The following is a 24,247-nucleotide window of genomic DNA, read 5'->3' on the forward strand; positions in this document are numbered from 1 at the left end:
TATCACTGATTAAATCTACAATTATGAATAAGTTCTCGCATGAACTATTACAAACATTCAATATTGTGAGGATACTGTTAGACATGGTTTGTTACTTTGGACATTATCCATGATGCCCAATAGATGGATGGAACTAAAGGGTACAATGAATAAGAAGCACATTCATATGATGGAAAATGATGCAGCTACACAAAGGAAGGACACTGAGTGGCACACAATGATCTGAATAAACCCTGGGGACAATGTGTTGGGCAAAATAAGCCAGAAATAAAACAACAAACATGTATGGTCTACTTCAGAAAATACTTAAAGGAAAATTGGAGCCCAGATTATAAACCACACTTAGTCTGAAGTCTTAAGTGTATTTCTAGATTCTGAGACACAGAGTTAAATGTGTATGAGCTGCTATTTTCCTGGAACTTTGAGTTACTCTGTGACACCTAAGACCCAGAAATGGGGTGCTTCAGCCACGAAAGTTAGTGTAGCTATATATAATAACAGTTCAACTCTATAAAAGTTACATGCAATAAGTTTATTCTGCTGGAATCTATAATTTCAAGAGGATTCCTAGGCCAGATAAATCCAAAGGGCCCAACCTCTCCAAAATTATCAATTAATTACATCCCCCATCCTGTAGTGTCAACACCCCTTCTCAACACAAAAATGTCAGAATGGAAACTGCCTAAAGATCCCTATAGATTGGGAGAAGGATCAAAGGAGAGAAAAGGAGAGTTAGAAAAGAGAAAATAGGATTTAACAAATGAATATGACTGCTGAATCACTGTATTGATATTTCTTCTAGCTTCCAGTGTTTTGGAGTAGCTAGAAGGAAAAATGTGAAATAGTGAAATTGTAACCCGTAACAAACTCTGAAATCTGTTCTGTAACTACTTCTTGAAGTGTACTTTGAAAATTAATGCTATTTCTTTCTTTTCTTTGTTTATATGTTATATTTCACAATAAAAATTTTAAAAAAAAACCTCCTACAAAGAAAGCCCAGGACTTTTGTGAGCTCTTTTCGCAGCCATAGTAGTCTGAAGTTCTAAGTGTATTTCTAGATTCTGAAACACAGAGCTATATGTGTATAAATTGCTATTTCCCTGAAACTTTCAATAACCCTGTGACACCTAAGATTCACAGCTGGAGCTCTGCAGCTCTGTAAGTCAGCACTGCCACATATAAAAACAATTAAAGTAACCAAAAAAGAGATCAGACTTCAAATAGAGATAAGAACAAAGCTGATCTGGTTGGGACTAAGGTAAGTCAGAAAACAGGGCTAAAGATGATAGTGTATGTACTCTAGAGCTTCACCTATAGTATGAGACCAATCGCAGAGATGTTTGTTGTGTCTAGAACCTGAATTTTCTGTAAGACAATCTAAACCAACGTGTCAGGATTGCTCATTTACACAAGCCAATCAGATGGAGACCAGAATGGGACCGAGGACTTTTAATTCTGCATAACTTAATATAATACCCAGAGACATACCAGATTACGGTGGACTGATAATTAAAATCTGGAAAACTCCTGGTGCTGTCTCAAACATTAGAGATCCCAAGAAAATAGGTCAAGCCATTGAGGCTTGCCCTTATGAAGTTTTTTTCTATAGTGGAGAAGCTAAGATTACCTATAATTATGCCAAAGAGTTGTGTGCTGGTTTGAAATGATGTATGGACCCTAGAAAAGCCATGTTTTAATCCTAATTCCATTTTGTAAAGGCAGCCATTTCTTCAAATCCTTATTCAGCATGATATGTTTGAAACTGTAATTAGATCATCTCACTGGAGATGTGATTTAATCAAGAGTGGTTGTTAAACTAGATTAGGCAGAGGCATGTCTCCACCCATTTGGGTGGGTCTTGATTAGTTTCTGAAGTCCTATAAAAGAGGAAACATTTTAGAGAATAAAAGATTCAGAGAGAGCAGAGCAGAATGACATAGCCATGAGAAGCAGAGTCCACCAGCCAGTGACCTTTGGAGATGAAGAAGGAAAAAACGTCTCCCAGGGAGCTTCATGAAACAGGAAGCCAGGAGAAGAAGCTAGCAGATGGTGCCGTGTTCACCATGTGCCCTTCCAGCTGAGAGAGGAACCCTGACCATGTTTACCATGTGCCTTTCCAGATGAGAGAGAAACTCTGACTGTGTTCACCACGTGCCTTCTCGCTTGAGAGGGAAACCCTGAACTTCATCGGCCTTCTTGATTACAAGGTATCTTTCCCTGGATGCCTTTGATTGGACATTTCTATAGACTTCTTGTAATCAGGACATTTTCTTGGCCTTAGGACTGTAAATTAGCAACTTATTAAATTCCCCCTTTAAAAAGCCATTCCATTTCTGGTATACTGCATTCTGGCAGCTAGCAAACTAGAACAAGTTGTTTCCAGGAAATCTCTTTAGTTGTTCAAATGTGGCCTCTCTCTCTCTCTCTCTAAGCCCAACTCTGCAACAAAAATCATTGCCCTTTCCCCTAAATGGGACTGAAAATCTCCCTGACAACATGGAACATGACTCTCAAGGATGAGCGAGCCCCTTACATCATGGGATCGATAATGCCTTCTGGGGAAAAGAAAAAGGGAGGTAAGAAAGGAAACCAAAAAAAAAATCAATGACTAAGAAAGTTCACATAGAGTCAAGAGGGTATTCTGGAGGCTACTCTCATGCAAGCTTCAGCTAGATGTTGTTAATTGCCACAGTTTGCCAAACCCCATCCAACATCATGCCTATTAACCCTAAAGAACACCTAGGGCACTAACTAAGACTATAAAAGTTTCATGAACTAAGCTTACTTTCCCAAAGCCCATTATCTCTTAAGGGTTCCTAGATTAGATAAATCCTAAAATCCAAAGGGCCAAGGTGCTCCAAGAATATCAACTAGTTACATTCCCCTATCCTGTATTATTGACAACCCATTTCAACATCAGAAAGTTAGAAAGGGCATAGCCCAAAGATCCTTAAAGAGTGGGACAAGGACCAAAGGAGAAGGTGGAGTTATATCAGAGAATATCGGATTTAACAAATGAGTATGACTGCTGAATTACTATACTGATATTTCTTTTAGCTTCCAGCGTTTTAGAGCAACTAGATGGAAAAAGCTGAAACTATGGAATGGAAACCCATTCCAAACTATGAAATCTGTTCTGTAGTTGATAACTGGAGTGTACTTTGAAAAATGCTACTTTTTCTTTCTTTCCTTTTTTGTATATATGTTATATTTCACAATTTTAAAAAAGTACCAAAAAAAAAAAAAGTATGCTTAATGTTTCTGGGAAGGAGGAAGAGAGATGTGATTCCTCATGTGTACTTTCTAAAAATTCCTAACTGGTTTCCCCACCACGATCTATTCTCTTCAGAGCAGCCAGAATAATCTTTTAAATTTCTAATTTATTTTAAACTTCCATTTAGAAAATCTTTTAAACTTTTAAAATCTTTTAAACTTCTAATATCTAGAAAACAAAGCCCATCTAGCCCATGTCTACTGCTCCCATCATTTTGGGCACTAAATTTTAAAATTTCTAAACAGTCTCCCAGATATGTAGATTCAACCTTGGTTAAAAAGAACTATTGGTCACATGTGTTTAATGAGAACTCCTGAGAGCAAATAATTTTGAGAATCCAAGACCTGTGCTCCTAATTATTCTTCTCATCAAAATAAGGGGGAAAAAGTACAAAATATTCACATTCCAATGACCACAGAACCCCAAAATGAAAGAGTATAAACCAGATGAAGCAGTCATCTTATATAAAAATTACTCTGTGCACTGTTTCTTTGTGGGGGGGGGGGGGGTACTGTTTCTTATCATGAATCACAATTCCTCCACAATGTTAATTCAAAGGAGAAAAAACACAGCAGTTTACAATGTTTCCTCTTCTAAGAATTTAATCTTTCAGTGTAAGGCTATAACAAAAAAACTTATGGAGCACTGCGACCAAAATTTGTGTTTGTTAGAACATGTTACAGAAATTTTAATTAGCTCTCACTTAGAAAGTAACTAACCAGCCTTGAGACAATTAACTTAGCATTCTGTAAATGAATTCACTAGCCCTATATTAATTAATCTTGCCCTATGTTTATGGTGTAAGTCCTCTTTTTAAGTCAGAAAGCATTAAGACACAGGCCTATAAGGAGAGAGCCGATATGTACTTGAAATAAATGGCATTCCTAAGCAAATTCAAACCCAAGGACAACACGAACTGTCATTCTTTCACATGTACACGCCTCATCTCATAACATTTCAGCTCCAGTGGATTCCTTTGAGTTCCTTGAGCATGTCAAAGCAATTTTATGCATCAAAACTTTTGCATATGCTTTCCCCCACAGTGTGGAAGACTCCAACCTTATACAGAAGCTCTCCACTTAAAAGATGACTGTTTTTCATTAGTAAAAACAATTATATAATACGGACTGTTGACTGACTCTTTATACCAAAAAATAATATTCACCTGAAAATAGGAAAACCGATGGAGTATTTTCTATCACATGTTCTTTTATGTTTTATCATTTCTGCTTTATAAAGAGCTGTAAGTCCTAGAAACAACCCTAAACAACTATCCTCATCTTCTTGAAAGATCAGTCTCACTTCCAATGGGAAATAAGAAAAGAAAACTGAACAGATGACCAAAGAATATATTTTCTTACACATTATTAGCAAAACTCACCAGAATAAATGTAAATAAATAAAATATCTTCATACCTGTCACACTGCTGCATTATGGAAATTTCTTTGATTATTTCCTGAAGATCTGATTCAACAGGTACTTGTTTAATTGCCACAACTTGACCAGATTCCTTATGTATTGCTTTAAATACACTTCCATAAGACCTAAACGAAACCAAGAAATATCTTTATTTTTTTTCCTTCCAAACATCATTACTACTAAGAGAAAAACAATCTATTATGAGATTTTGTGTGCAGTCTTTTCTAGTTTAAAACACTATTTAATAGTGAAAACCGTAGTAAATAACAATAAAGTTCATGAATTGTATCACAGCTTTACTTCTTCAATTATATACTTAAAATCTATGAAAATCATCAAGCTACTATATGAAGATTTGCTTCTATTTTTTCTTATGAATGAAAAAATAGACTTACGGTTTGTCAACTCAAACAAACGCAGCATTAAGAAGATACAAATAGAAATTAAAAGAATGAAATGTAGATTAAAGTCAGCCAAAGTCTCAATTTTGGAGAAAAAGCTGACCACCCTAAGCAAGTCCTCCACAGAATAGCAAAGTCCCACCACTGTTCAGAGTACTTAAGAGGAACTGAAACTCTCAGCTGGGAACCTGATAACATCAAAATCAGAGAAGTAATGAAGTTCAGCTATCTGGTTCCCTCATGGTTGCAGATGCAATGTCACCTCAAATGTTTCTTTCACTTCCTCTCCACCTCAACAGCAAGACCACATCAATGACCACTTTCCCAAAACCAGTGTCTACTACAACTCTTGAAATTTTGCCAACTAAAACTCATTGGTTTTAAACAGCCAGAGAAAAAATGAAGGACATCATCTGTACCTAAGTATGACAGAAGACAAGGTAAGAACTGCTATTTACTGAATGTTTACTATAAGCAAGGTATTATACTAGGTGTTCTATGTGCATAGCAAGTTCAACCCTTTCAATTGTGCAGTAAAATATTACTGCTATTTAAAGATGAGGAAACAGAGGCTCAGAAACCAGTAACTAACAATGCCAGAATTCAAACTCAGCCTGACTCCAAAAATCCTGCTCTTCCCACTCTAACATTTCACAGAAGAGAAAGAAACCCAAATCATGGGAAGACTTGGAATACTTTCTAATATAGGGAATATTAGAAATCTAACATAAAATTCAGTACTATCATCAATTAAGCAATACCATTATTTCTTTCTAAAATCTCCTTGGCACTACAAAAGAGAAGCTGGGAATCACATTTTTCCAAAATCCCCTCCCCTAAAAGTTTGTCACTGAGAATATAACGTATGTGATATCTAAAGGGCAAAAGTGAAGGTGAAAGCATCACTCTCCAGATGGAGTGGCAGCTGCTTCCCTGGCAGATATGAAATATATAGTTACTTCCCACTGAACTTTTGATAACTACTACACTGCTGTTACAGACTGAGATAGTTGCTGGGAGCATGTCTCAAAGATTCCTGAGAATTCCAAGAGCTTCCCAGGGAGTTTTTGAAAACTGCATACTTCAGTGCCGCAGCATCACCGAAAGCTACATAGTGAAGCTTAAAGACAGTAACAGGAGAGGCAAACAATGAAATGGCCTCCTTGAATTCAACAGGTGACAGGATACCAGACAAGAGAAGACAGGTGGCAACATCTCACCACCTGAGAGCTACTTTGCTACATAACAAGAAGCAAAATGATGCTGGATTACAGTAATCTTTTTTGTACACCTGTGTTTTGACATTTAAAATCTGATATAGTTACCTATATGGCCTACTTCTCTGAGAAACACCATTACCAGATCAAACATAAGCTGCTCCTTACAAAGCGATATTGACTGCTACAGAGAATCTTAATTTTATATTACTATTGTTATTCAAATCAAGCAAATGTTCTTTAGTTAGATGATTAATATCATGCAATTTTTTTTTAACTTCTGATGTCACTACTTGAATAAAAATTTCATTTTTTTTTTTGTACTTACCCCTCTCCAAGTTTCTCTAACACATCAAAAACTTCTTCAGGCTGTTTAGTCAAACTGTCTTCACTCAGCTTTTTTAGCTTACTGATAAGGAAAAAAAAAGAAACAATATTTTTCCTGATGACCTTCTATAACATTTTTTACTTTATTTTTAAAAGGCAATATACTCAGATGTTTCAAATATCAGACAAAATGAAAGGGAAATAGTGAATAATCTCATTCCAACCACTGTCCTTTAACTGCCAGCTTTACCCAAGGTATAATAACTTTTGTTAGCTTCTTCTGAAAACTTCATACAAACATGAATATATATTCTTGTTCTCCCTTCCTTTCTAACACACAAAATAGCATTTTATACAATAATGCACTCTGGTGTTTTCACTTAACAAAGAACCTGTATCACTGGCAATCTTTACAACAGGCAGTTCATAGAAAACATCCCACTCCTTTTATAGCTGCATCCTACGCAACTGGCAAGGATATCCAACATACCTTACTTGCCCAAATCCTTACTGACGGACAATGATGCTGCAATGAAAAACTTACATATGTCAATTTACACATGTGCTAATACATCTGTAGGATAACTTTTCCAGAAGTGAAACTCTGAAGTCAAGAGAAAACACACACACACAAACACACATACACACATATACAAATGTAGGTATGCTGATAATTATCTAAGCTGTAAGTAAGTTACAATTAATATAATTTCAATAATGTAATATAACAATATTATAACTATAATATGTCATTTAAACTGTCAATTGCTAAATTGCTATATTTATGTTATATAGATATATATGTTTATTGACAGATATGAGTAAGGCACAGCTACAGAGCTTGTACTAATCTATCCTTCCACCAGCAATATAAAAAAGAACGTCTTTTTTCAGTTTCACCCACAAGGTAATAAAACAAATTTTTGGATTTCAACCAAACTGTTACGTGAAAATATATAACAAAGTGCAGATTTCATTTGTATTTCTCTTATGAGTAAAGTTGAGCATCTTTCGATATGATTATGAAACTGTACCATCTATATTCATGTTCTTTGCTCATTTTTCTACTGGATTTTGGTTTTTTCCTTATCTGTATACAAGGGAAATTAGGCATTTTTTGGATTGCAAATATTTTTCACATGTATTTTGACTTTGCTTATGGATTTTTAGTTTTGTGTCTGATCGTTTGCCACAGAAAGGTCTTTGCTTTTTTGTTTTTGTTTTTGTCTTTTAAATCACCCACCCATATGGTACACAAACAGGTATCTGAAAGCAAGAAATGAGAGATTATATAGTATGTTCGGCAAACAAGTAAAGGCAACTATCATGGAGGTAAGCAGAGTTAGATTTAAAAGGGTCTTGTAAACCATGTTAAGGACTCTATTTTTAACAGATCTCTCCTTGTAATGCAGAGAAAGGATCTGTAGTGAGCAAAGGTGGACAAAGGAAACCAGTTAGGAAATTATTCAAACTATGGAAGCATGTAATGTGGTACTGGCAGTAAGAATGGCAAGAAGATTGGCTATTTAACATATTAAGGAGACAGAATCAACAGGAAATTGCTATGATTAAATATGGGGTAATAAAAGAAAGAGAGGAGTCAAGGATGATTCAAGACTTCAGCTTAAAACAACTAGATGGGCGGTAATGCCATTTACTGAACTTTCCGGGAACTCCAGGGTAAAAAAAAAAAAGGTTGGAGGGGAATATGATGAGTTCAATTTTAGCATCCAAACGTAGATTTCCAGTAAGCAAATGGATATGTAAATCCCAGGAGAGATATGAGCTGGAAATATAATATTTCGTGTCATCAGTGCATAGATGGAGTCTGAAGCCACCTCTGATAAGGGACAAAATCATCAAGAAAATATCTAAGAAGAAATAAGGGCCAAAGACAGAATAGATCCCAGGAAAACACCTGGGAAACATTAAGAAATGAGGTCATGAATGGCAAAGAAGGAGCATCCAACCGTGTCAAAATCTACTGGAAATTCAAATAACAAAGATTTAAAAGCATCCACTGTAGAATATCTACTTCTGACTATCAGGTGGTAACAAAATCCCTGAATTTCCTGTCTGTGTAAACAAAAATGCAACAAAATCCAGGAAGCATTCATCCAGATACTGCAAATTGCAAACTGCAGTATGTCAAACCCCAACCAACAGCTATTCCTCAAAACTCTAAATACCGTGGGTTCTATGTAAGTCTCTATAAAGTTTTACTTACTAGGTTTATTTTTAGAGAAACTTAAAGCCTCCAGATGACTCCTATGCCAGATAAGTCCTGAAACCCAGAGGTACCAGTCTCTCCAAGAACATCAATCAATTACCTTCCTCCAACCCATAATGCTGACACCACTTTTCAGCATGAAGAAATTAGAATGGTCATTTGTCCAGATATCCCTGAAGATTCAGAGAATGATCAAATGAGAGGGAGAGTTTGTAACTAAGAAGTTAGGATTTAACAAGTGGCTATGACTAATGACTCATTATAATATTTCTTTGTAGTTTCTAGTGTATTGGAATAGCCAGAGGGAAATACGAGTATTTTTAACAGATCTTTGAAAAAGACTGTATAACTGTAGAGCTTTCATTTTGTGACTGTGTGATTGTAAAAACTTTGTGTCCATCACCCCCTTTATCCAGTGTATGGGTAGATGAGTAATAAAATAAAGACATGAAAATATTATCATGAAAATTAATAATATTAATAACAGCAACAAGTTGGGAATATGGAGAAAAATACCCCTAGGTAAACTATGGACAATAGTTGGGCAGGCCACGGTGGCTCAGCAGGCCAGAATGCTTGCCTGCCATGCCAGAGGACCCGGGTTCGATTCCCGGTGCCTGCCTATGTAAAAAAAAAGAAAAAAAAATAGTTAATAGTACTACTTTAATAATCTTTCATCAATTATAACAAATGTAACTACTGTTTAACAAATAGAATTACAAAAAAAGGGCTATCATGAATTGTAACAAATTTTCCTCACCAATGCAAGTGTTAGTGGTGGGGAGGTGTTTGGGAATCCTGTATTTTGTTCACAATTGCTCTGTAAATCCACAACTTCTCTAATAAAAAAATTTAAATATACACACATACACAGGAAACTATTTTCAGACATTAGATATGAGGGAATGTAAGACTGCGATCTCTGAGAGAAGGGAAAAAAATAAGATCAGCTCTACCATCACTCAGGCTTTAGACTTCGAAGAAATCTCCCAAGTGTGGCACAGGGAAAGGGGAACACAGAGCCCAGCAATCTTGCTGAGATGAACAAAGAGACTGGAGTTTAAAGAGATCAAAGCAAGTAGAATTTGAAATACAGAATATCTGAGAGAAGGGAATCATGCAGAGAAAGAGATCCAGAAATCTGCCTAGGTGTTTCCTTGACTATCTGGCTGAATGTCAATACATGCTTGGCAAAAAACTATTTCCTAAGGGGAAAAAATGGCAACGGAACTATAAAGAGAATAATCCCCAGATGTCAGAGAATCTCACCAGCCAGAGTGGAGAGTATTCCTTGCATTCAGTAGAGACCCCCAAAAGGCCTTGTTTTTATATATGATTGTTTAAAGAAATAATTATAATACTGTAATACTGAAATTATAATATCTATAGATGTAATATAAATATGACCATAAGACAAAGGAGGGGAGTGGAAATGGAGCTATATCAGCACAAATTCACCATATACAACTAAAATTAAGTCAGTATTAACCTAAAGTTGATTATATTATAGACGCATATTGCAATCCCTAGAGCAACCACTAGAAAAAATTTCAACTACAAAAAAAAAAAGTAGTTAACAAAACTATGTTGGTAATTAGCTTAAGTACATACACTCAAAATTACTCCACTAAAATAAGAAAGATGGTAAGACTGGACAAAAAAAAAAAGCAGGACCCAACTACACGCTATCCAAAAGAAGCTCACCTTAAATATAAAGACACAAACAGGTTAAAAGTAAAAGGATAGAAAAAGATATACTATGTTAAACTACTCAAAACAAAGCTTAATTTGTTTAATTATTATCTCTATTAATATTAGGCAAAAAAGACTACAGAAAAATGAATATAACCTGTTTCACAATGATAAAGGGTCAATGTATCAAGAAGAAATAATAACCCTATATTTGTAGGCACCCTAAAACATAGCTTAAATATCACGCAGCAAAAAAATGAAAGAATAAAAAGGACAAATAGACAAACCAAAAAAAAAGTTGGAGATTTCAACATTTATCTCTCAGTAATTGATAAAAGTTTACAGAAAATCAGTAAGACTGTAGAAGACTTGGAAAATACCATCAACTAATTTGAATTCACCTTTTTATTTCATGTTCTTTTTTATTTCTAGCATTTCTATTTGACTCTGTTTTATAATTTCCATCACTCTGCTAAACTTCCCCATCTATTCACACATAATGCCAAACTTTCCACAAGACACTTTAAATATATTAATCATTAAAACATTCAAGTCCCTGTATGACAGCTCCAACATTTGTATTATCCCATTTATATGAAATACCCAGAGTAGGCAAATCCATAGAGACAGAAAGCAGATTTCTGGTTGCCAAAAGCTAGGGAAAGGTAAGAATGGGGAGTGACTACATAATAGGTACAGGGTTTCTTTTTTGAAATGATGAAAAATTCTGATACTTTGATAGCAGTAAATAGCTATGAAAAACTGCAAATGTACTTAATGCCACTAAATATGCACATTAAAATAGTAAATTTAATGTTACATGTATTTTTCCATACAAAAAATACACACATACATACACACACACACACACACACACACACAAAATGATCTAGAATTATCTAGTCTAAGTGACTTGGGTGGGAGGGATGACATATAAAAGAGGAATTATAGCTGGAATATACAAAGAAATCTTATAACTCAGTAAGACAAAAAAAAAAGGAGCAAAAACATTTGAACAGACAATTTACCAAAGATATATAAACAAATTACTACTAAAGCACATGAAAAGATGCTCAAAATAATTACTCATCAGGGAAATGAAAATAGAACCACACTAAGATGACACTACATACCACTAAAATAGCTAAAATGAAAAGATGAACAAAATCTAGTATTGCTAAGGAAGGAGAGCAAGGGAATCACTGATACACTGCTGCTGGAAATGCAAAATTACATGGCCAGTTTAGAAAATAGTTTGTCAGTTCTTATAAAAGTAAACACACACTCATCATCCAGCCCAGCAATTCCACTCCTAGGTATTTACCTAAGAAAAAGTGAATTTTTCCACCAAAGACCTGTACATGAATGTTCACAGCAGCCTTATTCGTCACAGCCAAAAACTAAAAAAAATTCAAATATCCTACCATCTAGGGAATGAATAAACTGTGATAAATCCATATAAGAGAGTGCAATTCAGTAATAAAACATACTACATTCAAGATCATGGACAAATCTCAAAATTACTGTTGAGCAAAAACAATCCAGGCCAAATGCAGCAAAATGTTGAAATCTGGTGGATATAGGTATCTAGGGGAAGGAGGGTATGTTGGAGCTCTCTTATGGGTTCTGTATTACTTTTGTAATTGACTTGTAGTTTAAAATTATTTCAAAATAGAAAGTTATAAAAAAAAGCCAAACCAAAAGTACATTTTATTGGATATAAATTACATCTCAAAACAACATTACATCTCAATAAAATTAACTAACAAAAAGTGTCTACTAAATTATTGGTAAGGATATTATTGGTAATTATAGCAAGAGTAAGTTAGTGAAATGGTAGATACTGAAGTTTGTCCCAACAGTTTGAGACAATGGAATAAAGTGAACAAGTAGAGACAACAATATGTATAACTCTACACTTGAAGTTTCTGGAAAGGATAGGAGATTAGAGACATGAGTTTGAAAAAGAAGATAAAGCAAAATGAACCAAAAACCTATGGGAAACATTTCAACAAATTTAACTGTTATTTGGAATGAGTTGGTAAAATAAGAAAAAAAAAAAAAAAAAAAGCAGGAGACAAGAAGAAATGATTACTAAAGGATATCTCTGAAAAGGATGGAACAGATGGGGTCCAAAAGCATACACGGATGGGTTTGCCATAACTGTGGAGGGAAGAAAAGAGGAAAGGATGGACAGAGTTACAGGTAAGACTGCAGGTTGGTGGCAGATAGTCGAGGAAAATTCTCATATATAGGCTTCTATGTGCTCTATGAAAGAGAATGGCAACTCATCTGCTAAGAGGAAGATAAAATTTGAGATTTTAAGATATATGACTAGATTTGAAATGGAGAGAGTGGATAATAAAAAAATAATCATGAAGTATAACTGAATTACTAGATTCCACCACAGGCTCTGTTGAGATTAGAGACCATGACTTTAAAATGACCATTTTTGAGATTGTACATTTGCTCCAGCCCTGCTCATAAGTCCAAAGGTAGGAAAGAAGAAGGCACGCATTACTCACAATTGCCAAATCAACTGACTAGTGGATAAACAAACTCTGCTATATACATAAAATTGAATATTATGTGACTATAAAACAGAATAAAGTCATGATGCATGCGACATGTATGAACCTTGAAGATGTTATATTGAGTGAAATAATCCAGAAACAAAAGCACAAATACTGTATGTCTCACTAATATGAATAACTATAATGAGCACTCTGAGGGTTAAGGTTCAAAACTGAATAGCACAATACTGTGTGATGGTAGCACTATACTGTAAGTATAGCAAACAAAACTGAATGTGAGTATGGTTGAAAGAGGAAGGCTATGGGATGTACATTACCAGAAGGAAATCTAGAAGATAAAAATAAGGAACATATAACCTAGCAAAACCTAGAGTGGACAATGACGGTGTTTTAATTGTACAAATATAAAAAAGTCTTTACAGGAATAAGAACGCATGTGACTATTATAAGGTGCTGAAAATAGGAAGTTATATGAAAAAATACAATAATGCAAACTAAGGTCTATAGTTACCAGTAACACTGTAATACTCTTTCATTAACTGTAACATTATGAACATTAATGTTCATAACATGTAATGTTCATAACGTTACAATTAATTGTAAGTGTGCCAGTATGAAAGTATTATGAATCCCAGAAAAGCCATATTTTAATCCTGATCCAATATTGTAGGCACAGCCGTTTTTGTCTTGATTGGATTACCTCCATGGAGATTATCTTTGCACCCAATTGTGGGTGTGACGTTTCAGTAGATGGAGACGTGACTCTGGCCATTCCAGGTGGATTTTGATTGGTTTATTGGCATCCTTTAAAAGTTGAAACATTTTGTAGAGAATCAGAAATGGCAGAAACAACAGAAGCCTCACCGCTGACAGAAAGTTCAAAGCAGAACTAACACAGATGTGAACACATGGGGAACAGAGAGACAGATGTTTGGAGATGCTTGGAGCCCAGCAGATATGCCATGAGATTAAGTTAAGCAAGCCAGAATGCAGACAGAGCCAAGGGAAGCCAAGAGATGAAAGCCAGCCCTGGAGAAGTAAAGTGAGGAACACTCACAACAGAGACTGAAAGCAATGAAGCCCAGGAGTAAGGGACCAACCAGCACATGCCAGCCACATGACTACCCACCTGACAGAGATGTTCTGACCCAACAGCCTTTCTTGAGTGAAGGTAGCCTCTTGCTCATTATTTGAACACTTTCATTTCTTTAGAACTATAAACTTGTAACTTATAAATTCCCCTTTCTAAAAGCCATCCCAGTTCTGACATATTGCATTGTGGCAGCTTGAACAGCAACGCAGATTTTGGTACCAGAAGTGGGGTGCTGCTGCGGTTTGCAAACCAAAATGTTGGAACAACTTTTTAAATGCATAAGGGGAAAATTCTGGGAGAGTTGTGAGAAACTTGACAGAAAATGCCTAGAATGCTTTGACTAGACTGTTGGTAGAAATGTGGGTTCTAGAAATACCTCTGATGAGGTTTTAGACAGAAATTATAAATGTGTCTTTGTAGATGGAAGGCAGAATTTGAGAGTAATGAATTTGGATACCTAGCTGAGGAAATTTCCAAACTAAATTTGGAACATGCAGTCTGGCTGCTCTCTGCAGCTGATAGTAACATACGAAAGGAAAAGAAATAAGTTGAGAACAGAACTCTTGGGTAGAAAAAAAACAGAAATTGGTGGTCTGGAACATTCCAGGCTGCCAGAAAGTGAGACCTCAGTGAACAGGGTCCTATGTGACAAGTTAAGAAAACATGGAAGCAGTCAGCCATTTCAGAAAAAGCCCGATTAGAAATCAAGTTATCCAGAAAGGACATGCAGAAAGTTCTTTTGTCTGCTGGACATGATTCCAGCATATTGCATAGAAAAACCAACAAGAGTGTTATGGGACCTGTATAAACAGAACCATTGCCAGTATGAACTAAAAAGGAGAGAAAAGGGACAGAACCATGGAGCTGAGTTCTGCAACCAGGAAACTTCGGGCCAGGAGAGCAGACTGACCCGTACATGTGGAGAGGATATGCCCCAGAAGCAGAGGGTAGGCTTCCACTTTGTTGTTCAGAAAGAACTCTGCCACCTCAGGCTTTGGAGAGGGTGGAACGCATAAACAGGGTATAGGGGGAGCCTGGTTGCCACCCCATTGCTCTCAAGGGGTTGAGCATGTACCCCAGAGACTAGCAAACAGCCCAGATGTGGCCCCAATGTAGAGGGTGGAGCCAAGAAAAAGGTAGTTCCTTCAATGAGCCCCACTGTGGCAACTCACCCCAGCATTTAGAGAGAGAGCAAGGCACTTAGAAAGGGTAGGAATGTGGGTTTCTAATGCCCCGAGGATAAATGACTCTCAGAATTTGAAATGAAATGGAGTTTTCCCCATTGGTTTTAGGAACTGTATGGGTCCTGTCCCCTGCATCCATTCCAATTTTTCCCTATGGAAATAAAACGTGTATTTTATGACTTCTTTCCTTTATATATTGGCAGCAGATACCTGTTCTGAGTTTCACAGGTCCAGACACAAAGAATTTTTTGCCTTAGAACAGACCATGCCTATAGCTGTCTTTGATGAGATTTGGTACCAGTTTTAACTCTGCACAGTATTTGTATTGTTACTGAAAAGGTTTCAGGCTTTTGTGACATTGTGATCAAGTTAATGTACTTTGTATATGGAAAATACATGTCTTTTTGTGGGGTCAGAGGGTGTAATGTACCAGTTTCAAAGTATTATGTACCTGAGAGGAGAGCCAAGATGGCGGCTTAGCGAGGGGTAGGATTTAGTTTGTCCTCCAGAGCAGCTAGTAAATAGCCAAGAACAGTACAGAACAACTGCTAGGGCCAGGTTGGTGACCGGAAACACAGTGTACCCCACACTCTGGACCAGCTGCATGAGTTGCAAGCCCACCCACAACCGTGAGACCCCCCCAAGCCACGGCGGCAGGTACCCCTCCCCCATAGGCTGCTTTCCAGAGGGGAAAAGAAAGAGACTTTACTAGCAGCAGGGGCTAAGCACAACCAAATGCCAATTATGGAATTAATTAACAAATTCTGAATACTAAAAATAGACCCCCAGTTCAGGTGAACCTCCAGTAAAAGCAGAGGTCGCTGGTTTTTGCCCCAGAGCAGAGGGGGCAGGGCTGACAGAAAAAGAAAAAAGAAAAAAAACAGGTTTTTTTGGTTCTGAAAAGGTCTGGGCCCTGCAGGAAAGGAGGGGGCACACAGGACCTGGAGATACACAGAGCAACATGCCAACTTAAGCTCCTGATTGGAAAACCCAAGGAACAGGGTTCTGCTCTGAAAAGGATTTTTCTTTTTTTTCCTTTGTGGCTGTGTTTCTATGGATTGATTACTCTTTGGGTACAGCTACAAGGCTTCTACGGCTCCACTGCCCCAGGCATACACAGAAACAGGCTTGTTTGATAGCTTGTATGGAGCATGTGCCTTCCTAGGAGAGGGGTCCAGCTCAGGTAGAATCCTCAGCTCAGGCTTAATACTCACATTCATACTCACTTTCAGCTCAGGCTGAATTCCTCAAGGAATTCAGACCCCAGGATCTGGAAAAGGGAAGTGATCAAAGACAGCCTACAACCTCTCCTCTGTTTCCACCATGCCCCCAACAGGGAGAGTCTGCTGAAGTTGAAGGTATCACATCACCTTATGCTGGTGGGACCGCAGGCAGAAATGTGCCATACTGGGCAGGATAGGAAAAACGGAGAGCCCAGTGACTTCATAGGAAAGCCTTGTAATCTGCTGGGACTCACCCTCAGGGAAAACTGACGCAGTTGACTCTTTCCTCCTGAGAGGAGACCTGTCCAGTCTGGGAAAATCTGACCAGGGTCTATAATACCTAAGCAGAACAGCCTAAGGGATGGGGGAAAAGAACTATACAGGTAGGGCAAGAAACAAAAAAACAAGAACTGAAAAATTCTGATCTAGTAAACAAAACCTAAGCTAGGAGACTAGAAAAAGCGAACTGAATGGCAAAGAACAGATAGACAACAAAGTCATCCAACAAGAAATTCCCAGGAAAATAAAAAGTGAAAATAATCTCCAGGATAAACTAATTAAGGTAACAAAATGCCTAGATGGCAGCAAAAAATAATGAATCATACTAGGAAAATTGAAGATGTGGCCCAGCCAAAGGAATGAACCAACAACTCAAATGAGATATAGGAGTTGAAACAATTCATTCAGAATGTTCGAACAGGCATGGAAAACCTCATCAAAAATCAAATCAATGAAATAAGGGAAGATATAAAGAAGGCAAGGAATGAACAAAAAGAAGAAATAAAAAATCTGACAAAACAAATCACAGAACTTATGGGAATGAAAGGCACAGTAGAAGAGATGAGAAAAACAATGGAAACGCACAATGTCAGATTACAAGAGGCAGAAGATAGGATTAGTGAACTGGAAACGGGACATCTGAAATCCGATGAGCAAAGGAAAATACAGAGAGAAGAATGGAAAAACATAAGCAGGGACACAGGGAATTGAATGGCAACATGAAGTGCATGAATATGTGTTGTGGGTGTCCGAGAAGGAGAAGACCAGGAAAAAGGAGAAAAACTAATGGAGGAAATTACCACTGGAAATTTCCCAACTCTTATCAAAGATGTAAAATTACAGATCCAAAGAGTGCAGTGTACGCCAAAGAGAACAGATCCAAATAGACGTACTCCAAGACACTTACTAATCAGAATGTCAGATGTCAAAGAGAAAGAGAGACTCTTAAAAGCAGCAAGAGAAAAACAATCCATCACTGTTCGAGTTTGCTAGCTGCCGGAACGCAACACACCAGAGATAGATTGGTTTTAATAAAAGGGGATTTATTTTGTTAGTTCTTCAGAGGAAAGGCAGCTAACTTTCCACTGAGGTTCTTTCTTACGTGGAAGGCACAGGATGGTCTCTGCTGGTCTTCTCTCCAGGCCCCTGGGTTCCAACAACTTTCCCCAGGGTGACTTCTTTCTGTATCTCCAAAGGCCTGGGCTGAGCTGCAAGTGCTGAGATAAGGAATGCCAAGCTGTTTAGGCTGTGCTACATTGCGCTCTCTCATTTAAGCGCCAGCCAATCAAGTCAAAACATCACTCATTGCAGCAGACACGCCTCCTAGCCGACTGCAGATGTAATTAACAACAGATGAGGTTCACATTCCATTGGCTTATGTCCACAGCAACAAGACTAGGTATGCTCACCTGGCCAAGTTAACAACTGAATCTAACTAACACAATCACATACAAGGGAAGCCCATAAGACTATGCATAGATTTCTCAGCAGAAACCATGAATGTGAGAAGACAGTGGGGTGATACATTTAAGATACTGAAAGAGAAAAACTGCCAGCCAAGAATTCTATATCCAGCAAAACTGTCCTTCAAAAATGAGGGGGAATATCAAACATTTGCAGACAGAAATTCACTGAGAGAATTTGTGACCAAGAGACTGGGTCTGCAAGAAATACTAAAGGGAGCACTAGAGACAGATAAGAAAAGACAGGAGAGAGAGGTGTGGAGAAGAGTATAGAAATGAAGACTATGAGAAAGGTAAAAAGAAGAAAAATTAGATATAACATATAAAATCCAAAAGGCAAAATGGTAGAAGAAAGTACTGCCCATATAGTAATAACACTAAATGTTAATGGATTAAACTCCCCAATCACAAGACATAGACTGGCAGTTTGGATAAAAAACAGAATCCATCTATATGTTGTCTACAGGAAACGCATCTTAGACCCAAGGAAAAACATATTCCATGCAAAAAACAATCAGAAAAGAGCAGGAGTAGCTATACTAATATCCAACAAATTAGACTTCAAATGTAAAACAGTTAAAAGAGACGAAGAAGGACACTGTATTAATAAAAGGAACAATTAAACAAGAAGACATAACAATCATAAATATTTATGCACCAAACCAGAATGCTCCAAAATACATGAGGCAAACACTAAAAAGAGAAATAGACACATCTACCATAATAGTTGGAGACTTGAAATCCCCACTCTCATCAACGGACAGAACATCTAGACAGAGGATCAATAAAGAAATAGAGAATTTGAATAATACAATAAATGAGCTAGACTTAACAGACATTTATAGAACATTACACCCCACAACAGCAGGATACACCTTTTTCTCAAGTGCTCACAGATCATTCTCAAGGACAGACCATATGCTGGGTCACAAAGCAAGTCTCAATAAATTTAGAAAGGTTGAAATCATACAAAACACTTCTTAGATCATAAAGGAATGAAGTTAGAAATCAGTAATAGACAGAGTGCCAGAAAATTCACAAATATATGGAGACTCAACAACACACTCCTAAACAACCAGTGGGTCAAGGAATAAATTACTAGAGAAATCAGTAAATATCTCCAGGAAAATGAAAATGAAAGCACAACATTTCAAAATTTATGGGATGCAGCAAAGGCACTGCTAGGAGGGAAATTTATTGCCCTAAATGCCTATATTAAAAAAGAAGAATCAAGGAATTAACTGTTCACTTGGAAAAACTAGAGAAAGAACAGCAAATTAACCCTAAAGCAAGCAAAAGGAAAGAAATAATGAAGAATAGAGCAGAAATAACTGAAATTGAGAGCATGAAAACAATTGATAAAATCAACAAAACCAGAAGCTGGTTCTATGAGAAAATCAATAACATTGCTGGACCCTTAGCAAGGTTGCAAAAAGAAGAGAGAGTACGCAAATAAATAAAATCAGAAATGGAAGATAAGACATAACCACTGACCCAACAGAAATAAAGGAAGTAATGAGAGGATACCATGACCAACTTTATGCTAATAAACTAGACAATGCAGATTAAATGAACAACTTCCTAGAAGCACATGAACAACCAACACTGACTCGAGAAGAAATAGACAACCTCAACAAACCAATCACAAGTAAAGAAATTGAATCAATCATTTAGAAGCTCCCCAAAAAGAAAAGTCCAGGACCAGATGGTTTCACACGTGAATTCTATCAACATTCAAGAAAGAGTTAATACCAATCCTGCTTAAACTCGTCAAAAAAATTGAAGAGGAGGGAAAGCTACCTAACTCATTCTATGAAGCCAACATCACCCTCATACCAAAGCCAGACAAACATATTACAAGCAAAGAAAACTACAGACCAATCTCTCTAATGCATATAGACTCAAGTACTGCATTGAAACCATTATGGACCCCAGAAAATGCCATGGTTTTTTAATCCATTCCTGTCAGTGCAAGCATACTGTGGGTGGGGCCTTTTGGCTAGTTTATTTCAATTTGAGATGTGACCCACCCATTCAAGGTGGTTCTTAATCCTTTCTACCAGAGTCCTTTATGAGAGTATAAAGGATAGAAAAAGCCAGAGAGCCAGAGAGCTCAGAGAGAAACACTCAGAGAAGCTGAGAGAAAAGCCCCAGAGAAGCTTAGAGAGGACCCACAAAGAAAGCCACAGAAACAAGAAGCTGAAAGTAATGAAAGCTGAAAGCAATGAAACCTGAAAGCAAAGGATGAGCAGACAGAGCTATGTGCTGATGCCTTAACTGGGTCACTTTCACAGCCTAAGAACTGTAAATTGTAAGTTAACAAATCCCTATTGTAAAATCCAATCCATTTCTGGCACATTGCAACCCAGCAGCTTTAGCAAACTGAAATAGTGTTATACGGGAAAAGATATAATTAATGTGAACAAAGGTCTATAGTTAACAATAACATTGTAATATTCTTTCATTAATTGTAACAGAGGCACTATACCAAAGCTAAGTGTCAGTAATAGGGAGATACAAGGAGTATGGGATTTTTTTCCTCAGAAGAAATGAGTATGTTCTCATATTGACTACAGTGCAGAATACATAACTATATGATTATCCCAAGAGCCACTGATTGTACACTTGGGATGGATTTATGGTGTGTGAAAAAACTATTTTAAAAAAGACAAGAAAAAAAAATCAAAAACACTATTCCAAAAGGGTAGGCCATGGTGGCTCAGCAGGCACAGTTCTCGCCTGCCATGCTGGAGACCCAGGTTCGAGTTCTGGTGCCCGCCCTTGCCAAAAAAAAAAAAAATCAAAAAAAGAGAGAGAAAAAGAGAAGCAGCAGCAGCATTTTGAAAGCAAAGAAGCAAGGGAGTTAAAAAATTGCTAAAATAATGTTTGAAGAAATGCATCAGAAAGAAGCAAATCAGGAAGAAGCTAATGAGCAAGGTAGAAAACCGCTGTGAATTAGAAAAGACCACATCTCTACCTGAAAGAGAAGTCAGTCTCTTAAATTTCCAATATTGTTCAAAATTCTGCCTCAAAAAACAAAGGTGCTTCATTTCCTTCATGATAAGCAAATACAAATAGTTCAAGATGAACCATACACGATTTACAGAGGCAGCATTACATTATGAAATCTCTTTAATGTTAAGCAAAATCTAATCTAACTGTAGATACATAATTCTCCAGGACCTAAAAAAGTTTGCTTTACAGCAGCTTTGTTATCTGGCCCATTTTAAACAAACAAGTCATAAGACCTGTTCTAGTTTGCTAGCTGCAGGAATGCAATATACCAGAAACGGAATGGCTTTTAAAAATGGGAATTTAATAAGTTGCTAGTTTACAGTTCTAAGGCCGAGAAAATGTCCCAATTAAAGCAAGTCTATAGAAATGTTCGATCTAAGGCATCCAGAGAAAGAAACCTTGTTCAAGAAGGCCGATGAAGTCCAGGGTTTCTCTCTCAAGTGAGAAGGCACATGGCGAACACAGTCAGAGTTTCTCTCTCATTTGGAAAGGCACATGGTGAACATGGTCAGGGTTCCTCTCTCATCTGGAAGGGTACATGGAGAGCACAGCATCATCTGCTAGCTTCTTCTCCTGGCTTCCTGTTTCATGAAGCTCCCTGGGAGGCATGTTCCTTCTTCATCTCCAAAGGTTGCTGGCTGGTGGACTCTGCTTCTCATGGCTATGTCATTCTGCTCTCCTCTCTCTGAATCTTTCATTCTCCAAAATGTTTCCTCTTTTATAGGACTCCAGAAACTTATCAAGACCCACTCAAATGGGTGGAGACATGTCATCACCTAATCCAGTGTAACAACTACTCTTGATTAAATCGTATCTCCAGAGAGATGATCTGATTACAGTTTCAAATACACAGTATTGAATAGGGATTATTCTGCCTTTATGAAATGGGATTTAGATTAAAACATGGCTTTTCTAGGGGACATCCTTCAAACCAGCACAGGACCCAAAATGAGACAATTTTTTAGATTTTAGTCTACACATCTCATTTTCTCAATATGTGAAACAACTGAGATTTACTAATTAACTTAGACAAAGAGATGGTCTCTGGGATGTAATATCAAGTGAAAATACATGATCTATTTTGGTAAACCATGTTTATGTCCTTTTGTCTTTATTTCCTCCTTCCCTTTCTGGTGTTTTAAATGAAAACTGATCATTTCAGTTATGGTTTAATTTAAAACAATTTTTAAATGGTCTGCTTTTAACACTCCTAAAGTTACAAATATATATATATATATATAATAGTTATAAATAAATATATATATAATTAAAGGTCAATCTAAAATACACACACACACATTTTCCTGCCTTGGCAAACATGATATAAACATAGTTCAAACTGTCCTAGATGTATTGAGTGTGCTGGTTTGAAACTGTTACGTACCCATGTTATTCTAATCCAAATTTGCAGGGGCAGACCTATATTTTGGGTGGGATCTTTGGATTAAGTTATTTCCATGAAGATGTGACCCTATCCATTCAAGGTGAGTCATAATTCTTTACTAGAGTCCTTTAAAAAGAGCTCACAGAGGGAGACAGTTCAGAAAGAAAATGCCCAAGGTGAAACCAGAAAGACCCAAAGGAGCTGAGAGAGCCATTTTCAAACAAATACAGGAAAAAAGGGCCAGCAGATGTCACCACGTGCCTTCTCATATGACAGAGGAACCCCAGATGCCATTGGCCTTTCTTCAGTGAAGGTATCCTCTGGTTGATGCCTTAGATTGGACATTTTTATGGCCTTAGAACTGTAAATTTGTAACCTAACAAATTCCCTCTGAAAATGCCAATCCATTTCTGGTATGCTGCATTCCAGCAGCTTTAGTAAACCAAAACATTGAGATTTTTAAAATGTCCAAATCTCATAATCAATATATTTTTAACCACAGGTCCAAAATAAAGTCATTCATTGACTGTCTTCCAAGCATGCACTCTCCTAGGCACTAGGAAATTTTGTGGAGAACAAGTCACAGATTAGGTATTTCTCTCGTGGACTTCAGGGATAGAGTTTACTAAGTACTTAAGCAGACATACCCTAGAGTTGTCTTTTTAAAATAAATAAGTGGCTAACCCAATCTAGTTTTTCTCTCATTTATCTTTCTATATCATAAAGTATAGGGAAGAACTTATACTGTACTTAGTATTACAATGAGTCAAAGGACAAAGGAAGCTTCTCACATATTGTTTCCAAAACATTAAAATTCTGGTTGTCCTTTTATTTTTTAAGCAACATCCAAATTCTCTTATACTTCGAAATTTAAATGCCACCTCAACATTACCCCCATTCATAAATATTTATCTTGCTTGCTATTCCTCTTCAGATTACGAATTTCTGTTAATATTTTTTTTCCAGCTCTCAAAACAAGTTTTCCAGGTCTTCACTAGAGGAGAAAAAACTCCTCCTGTGGACACTAGTTCCAATTTTCTCCATATTCTCTTCAACATTTTATAATTTCAAGAATACATTTAAAATTATACCTCAGACAATGGTAGTGTGCTTATATTGTTTAATATATCTTTTAGAGATGCATACTGAAATAGTTAAGAATACAATGACATGATGTCTGAGATTTACTTTGAGATAAAGGGCGAGGAGCAAGTGTGTCTATGGGAATATTAATTATGCAAGACTAGTCAGGAATGAATAATTGTCAAAACTGGTGATGGGTAAAATGAAGTTCAGCAAACTAGCCTCTCTACTTCGCAAAAATATATTTGAAATTTTCCATAACACAAAGTCTTTTGAAAAGAGAAATGTTCTAGTTTCCTAGCTGCCAGAATGCAATATACCAGAAACAGAATGGCCTTCTAAAAAGGGGAATTTAATAAGTTGCTAGTTTACAGTTCTAAGGCCAAGAAAATGTCCCAATAGAGATGTCCAATCAAAGGCATCCATTC

General features: G+C 36.8%; 1 protein-coding gene across 2 annotated transcripts in view; it reads right to left on the reverse strand.

Moving 5' to 3' along the window:
• Nucleotides 1-24,247, reverse strand: part of STK3 (serine/threonine kinase 3) — a 413,585-nt gene that overhangs the window by 342,835 nt on the left and 46,503 nt on the right. For both annotated transcript variants that reach the window (XM_077167310.1, XM_077167311.1), the window contains exons 2-3: nucleotides 6,641-6,721; nucleotides 4,691-4,819 (exon numbers count right to left, since the gene is read on the reverse strand). In XM_077167310.1, the coding sequence (XP_077023425.1) occupies nucleotides 4,691-4,819; nucleotides 6,641-6,721 (210 nt within the window). The remainder of the gene's footprint in view (nucleotides 1-4,690; nucleotides 4,820-6,640; nucleotides 6,722-24,247) is intronic.

Source organism: Tamandua tetradactyla, chromosome 6, assembly GCF_023851605.1.
Source record: "Tamandua tetradactyla isolate mTamTet1 chromosome 6, mTamTet1.pri, whole genome shotgun sequence".
NCBI lineage: Eukaryota > Metazoa > Chordata > Mammalia > Pilosa > Myrmecophagidae > Tamandua > Tamandua tetradactyla.